The following is a 5,983-nucleotide window of genomic DNA, read 5'->3' on the forward strand; positions in this document are numbered from 1 at the left end:
CACGGACTTGTATTACGGCAAGCTTCGAACAGGAGAAATGGGGCAAAGAACGTTTTTAAAAGTCACTACAAGACTCAACTAGTCTTGCTTGGTGGGCCTTTGTCGTACATAATTTGATAGATTTTGGAGTGCAACTAGTTACTTGGTTAGTTGGTTGTGATTGTTGTCGACCTCGGTTGCGGTGACACGAGAAAATGAGTAGAACCAATTAATAGGAACCAATAATAGCTCAACTTTGAGACTTAATGAGCATTGGGAAGAAGCACGTTATGTCCCATAGTGCTCCATATGTGACAAAGGGCTCCTAAAGAGGGTAATTGAATCAAGAAAAAGGTTGGCAACTTAACCTACTGTGGTAGTTGTTTGCAGATTGCACCATTCAACCTAGTAATATAGACCATTTAGTCTCTAAATTGTGGAACCATCTTTGAGACACCCATCTTATTCTCAATCAAGTATAGTCAATTTTTCTTTATTTTGATATATAGGTTGAATTACCAAACTGTGGGGAAAAAAATGCATGTCTATTTGATATATAGATATGATGATCGAAAATGAGCATGCATTGGTGAGAAAAACATATGGCTAAACTAAACTTAGGGAAGCTTCGACAAACTCAAAAATACAAAAAAGAATAAACAGACTATAAAAATTGAACTACCCTACTGACCTGATAATTGTATATGAATGTCATCCATTTGTGCAAGCCGAAGGACAATGTTTGAGTCAAGCTACAAAAAAACAATGTGAATAGTTAAATATATCGTCTTGCAATGAAACGTCACAAACTGAAACTGCAAAATATACAGTGCATGTCATGCAAAGGTGCCATACAAAAGTATCGTGGAGAGTTGGCACTGTGGTCTCTCCAAAAATTATAAGGAACGAAAGTTGTACCCTGCCCCGTAGCGTTTATGTGTTGCGCCAAGCAAACGCATAGTCATGGGGTGCTGGATACAAATAACGAACCTTGTAGTGTAGTCAAGCTGGAGTCGCGCTTGTGTAATTGAAACATCCAGTGTTGTGAATATATCTCCTCCATGCAAGACACAAAATACGCATAGAGACAAATACAGGAGATGTGGCATATTGATTAAGCTTAATAAAGAGAAGCATATCTAGTTTTATATTTTATGTCAAAGATTCTCTACATAAAGAGTTATGGGTGCTTTTTGATAGATTTTTTCTTGTTAAAATTGCACTATCTCTCTCTTCTTGGCCGTCAACTTTCTCCTGCCTTATGCTGTAACCAGTTTCCTATTTGCAGTGTGCCCTCTCCTTGTAGATCAAGCAGGGATTCTCCTGAATTAAATGCAATTCATCGGCCATGCAATAGCATGCTATCATACATAGGGTCTGTCCTCAAGAACTCTAGGTACGTTCAAGAAACAAGAAAACCTCATGTGGCTCACCAAATAACCATTCAAATAAATACCTAGGGGTTCCCATCCATTGCAACATACAAACTTGCATGTTGCTCAGAGCACCGTCCGTTTAATAGCGTCGTTTAAATGGGCTTCGTGAGAGAGATGTCCTCGAGGAGACCTTTTTCTTACATTGCGATGTCGAAGAGGTCCACTGCTGAAAGCCCAATCCACGAAAACAGTCTGTGTTAGAAGCTTTTCCCCACTCATCTGATCGATTACACCTTGTGCTACCTGCTACTTCTCATACTCTATCAAGGCATAACCCTTCACATATCCTGCTCGACGATCTAAATTAAGATGCAAGTTCTTTATCTCCCCAAATTCACTAAAAACTTCATGCAAATCATCCTCCTGGTCCTCCTCATGTAAACCCGTGACCATAATTATCCAGCCCTCAATAGATTTCTGACGCTCAGGGCCACCATAGAAATAAAGAGATTCAAACTCCTTGCCAAAGAACCTGTTGGAGCATTCTGCATTGGCTTTGTCACCAAAGCCTCGACCCTTGGTCTTCTTGAAGGCGTTGAACATAGCCTGCAAAATACCTGTAGGGCCAGAGGTGATCGTGGACTTGAGTTTTCGGGCCACCGGGGCCGGAACTGCCTCTCCTTCCTCCATCGTTGTGTCCTCATCCAGGAGATCGTCCTCCACATCTAGCACAAAATCCATAGCGTCCATATCATACGCTCCCATTCCACGCAGCTAGGGTTGTCAATTCTCTCTCTCTATCTCTCTCTCTCTCTCTCACACACACACACACACAAAGAATGGCCAGAGACTTACCTGAATAATATTGAACTGCTGGCTTTTTAAAGCTTCAGATTCAAATTGTTGCGCATCTGCAAACCTGCGAACTGTTGCCTTTGTGAAGCTCCAAATTGGCGCCGTTGCGAACCTGCTTTGTTTGCTTGTCAACTAGGGTCGCTTTTCACGGCCTTTTTTTATTAAATTTAATTTATATTTGAAGCTCTGAAGCTCTACCATGCGGTGGCTTCTGCGACCAGATATAGTGTTGAGGCTTTGAGACCCTTCAATGGTTGTTGGCATTGTAAATGACTGTTAATCCGGTTTGTTCCTTGAACAACTGCTTACAACTACCTTCTCATGTTGCAATATTGAACTCACCCAAATGATGGTTCTATGCTCTTTCCAATGAGGCACACTATATTTTTTGTTCTTGTAGGACATCAAATTATAATGCATAGTAAGATGCACCTCCTCCAGCTACCTCTTTGTTTGCTTTTGTGAGATTTTCTTTTCTTGCTGACATGTAATGGAATTGGCCTATTTAACTTGAGAGTAGCGGAAATTAATGAGAGTACTTTTGAGAAATAACTTTGTGAGCATAACGGGTGAACATAATTGAAGATATCAACATAATCATAGCAATTAGTTAACTTGGCATGAACAATACTTTTGCAAGAGAGAGAATTTAGAGAACATGACAACAGCTGAGGACCAGATTTATGTGGAGCCGGTCCCCCCTCCAATAGGCATTTGTATTATGATTTCTCCCATTAAGAGAGACTTGTTACAATACAATCTTTGTGTTCCTTGTGACCTAGGTGATGCAATGAAGATGTAAAGCTTCATGCATCACAAACATAACATAAACTTGAAGAAAGCTTTAACTATCCCAAGCCTCAGTCCCAAGACCTCAAACACCTTCGAAGGTGGAGAGAGCTAGCAGGGAATGAGGGTAGGGAAGAGGAAGAAGAAACATTTCGTAGGAGAAAGAATTAGTTCCTCACTTATCATACTCTTGTTGCTAGCATACATAATAGCATAGTAATGAAAAAGAAGGATATGGCAAGCTTAAGCATTGAAGCATGGCTCTTGGTTGGATTTGCACTCCATAGCCAAGAGTGTTGGTGTAGGCTCTCAACCTCTACTTACTTGGAGAAGGAGAGGGAGCTCTTGCACTTTGCATAGCACACAATGAGAGTATACCCCCTAAGAATCCCCCTAGCTTGCTTGGGTTGACCCCCCCTTGTATCTCATGCTTGAAGCTCATTGGACCCCTCCAGGCCTAGCCAATCATGAGCAGGAGGCATTACAAGCAGTAGGGGTAGCCTTGAGACAAGTGTCCCCCTTTCCCCTTTGAGAGACAGGACTAGATAAATGCTAAATCAATTAATTAAATCTCCTAAATTACTATTGGACCCCTTGGGTTGCCAACCAATAGGTTTCAGGCATCTCATGTAGGTAACATAGGTAGGGGCCTGACATGTGTCCTTGCTGCCTCTTCAAGCTTGGGCCTTCCTTGTGTGTGTGAGTGGGTGTTCTCTCTCTAGCCCCGAGGAAAAGGGCTCGCCCCCCCTCTTGTAGGGATGCTTTTGACTTTTGGTGCTCAAGCACCTTAGTCATCAAGCATGACTAAGCACTTGGACTAGGGGGTATTCCCACCAGCATCTCAGGCAAGCTTGTCAAAGCACCTCGAGTACCTTAATCATGTAGCAAGTCAAGCACCTCAAACATGTAGCAGATCAAGCACCTCATGCACCTTAATCAAGCACCTCAAGCATGGCAAGCACCTCAAGCAGGACAAGCACCTCGAGCTTGGGCCGGGTTCCCACCTCAAGCTCAGCCCTAGCTTACCTAAGGTCAAAGGACTTTTACACACATTATTGGAGGTCTTCAATGAAGCTAACCCTAAGGTCTTATAATCCATTGGTTAGACTTGCTCTTGATAGACCATCTCCCATTTGGGCCCCTTTACCATTGGCCCCGTGTTGAGATAGATCTATAAGGACATATCTATATCTTAACACTTGTTCCCGTTTATTCTCTCATATTAAGTGATCAATTTAATATGAGAAAATCATTTGGGTTGGTTAGATATTATATTTTATGACATTACCTCTCTCTTGAAATCCTAGTCGTCCTCGACTATGAGGTAAAAGAGATAAAGCCTTAGTCATTAGTCAATCGTACTTAGCGGGTAGAGGATCCCTTTTTACCCTACGACATCTTTCCAAGATGGATGACTAATCCATTTGATGCTTGGGAGACATAGCTACCACAAGCATGTCTGCTCTTTAGTCCATTTCATTCTCCCAAAGTAGAGTGACAAATTATACTTGGTGTTTGAGAGACGTCGTCATCACAAACATGATTCTAAGCATGCATACTAGTTAAATTTGTGCACAATTAAAAAGAGGACTAGTCTTATAAGACAAAAACATGAGTCATTTAAAAGAAATTTGTACATTTTCTTACTCTAATGTAGCATCGTAAGCATTGACAAGGTTCATACTATCCTTAAGCTGTACTCCTTGCATCCATCTAGCATCTTCAAAAGGATAATTTTTGAACTTAATAAGATATCGTCGGATAATCTTACCATGTCGTAGTACCTTGTCTTCATGCCGAAGGACAGCTTCGGGTTGTAGCACCTCTTCCTGGTCTTCAACTTTGGGAGGGTCTTCAATAATTGGTTCAGTTGGTGGCTCTCCTTTGTAGGGCTTAAGTAGGCTTACATGAAAGGCATTGTGTATAAGGCAATGGTTGGGCAACTTGAGTTGATAAGCCGTCTCATTGATGGGCTTCAAGATTTGGAAAGGACCATAGTATCTTTTTGCTAGTTTAGCATAATACTTTTGATGGCCCGTAGGATTTTTGCCCGTTGTTTGCCTTAATCGAGCCTTAGGCAACTTGAGTAAAACCCAATCATTTTCTTTGAACATTAAGGCTCTTCTGTGCTTATCAACAGCAGATTTTTGCCTTTGTTGAGAGATGGATATAGCCTCCCTAATCTTTTGAAAAGATTCTTGTAGGTCACGGCTATACTCATCGGCGGCGAAGATCTTCCCATGTACTTTGAGTAGCAAGGGAATTTTAGGTCTTCCCTCAATGATCTCAAAAGGTGCTTTTCCCATAGAAGTATGTACAGTATTATTGTAGGCATACTCTACAAGAGGTAAATACTTTTCCCATTGTGAGCGTTGATCTACTTCGGTAACATAAGTCTTGAGTAGATCGAGTATCGTAAGATTGGCTACCTCACTTTGGCCATCCGTTTGTGGGTGATAGGCCGAAGACAAATTCAATCTTGTTCCTAGATTTTCAAAGAGACCTTTCCAGAAATTACTGGTCATTCTAGGATCTCTATCTGACACGATGGATGTGGGTAATCCATGGTGCTTGAAAATCTAAGATATGAAGAGAGTTTCCATTTGATGTGCCTTAATAGTCTTTTTGACAGGAATAAAATGTGCTTGCTTGCTAAACCTGTCGACTATTGTCCATATTCCTGTATTCCCATGGATAGACTTGGGTAATCCAAAGATGAAATCCATGGATATACTCTCCCATGGTGAATTTGGAATAGGCAATGGCTGGAGTAATCCAGGTTGCTTCCCTCTATCATACTTGGTCTTTTGGCATACTACACATTTTGATACATACTCTTGTATGTCCACTTTCATGGTAGGCCAATAGAAGTACGTCTCTACTCCTCAAAGAGTAGGTTGAATACCTCTATGCCCCGCATATGGAGGAGCATGGGATTCATACATAAATTTCTCATGAAGGGAGTGGGTAACACATAGCCTATT

At 41.4% G+C, this 5,983-nt stretch overlaps 1 protein-coding gene across 1 annotated transcript; it reads right to left on the reverse strand.

The window, feature by feature from the left end:
- Positions 1-1,494: 1,494 nt before the first annotated feature.
- Positions 1,495-2,120, reverse strand: LOC147444814 (RNA-binding protein Y14-like). The gene is made up of 3 exons (XM_086527945.1): positions 1,973-2,120; positions 1,698-1,900; positions 1,495-1,578 (listed from the first exon to the last, which is right to left on the reverse strand). The coding sequence occupies exons 1-3, from the start codon at positions 2,118-2,120 to the stop codon at positions 1,495-1,497; spliced, it is 435 nt and encodes a 144-aa protein (XP_086384071.1).
- Positions 2,121-5,983: the final 3,863 nt, after the last annotated feature.

This window comes from Adiantum capillus-veneris, chromosome 13 (genome assembly GCF_014529385.1).
Source record: "Adiantum capillus-veneris isolate H3 chromosome 13, ASM1452938v2, whole genome shotgun sequence".
In the NCBI taxonomy this organism is placed as follows: Eukaryota; Viridiplantae; Streptophyta; class Polypodiopsida; order Polypodiales; family Pteridaceae; genus Adiantum; species Adiantum capillus-veneris.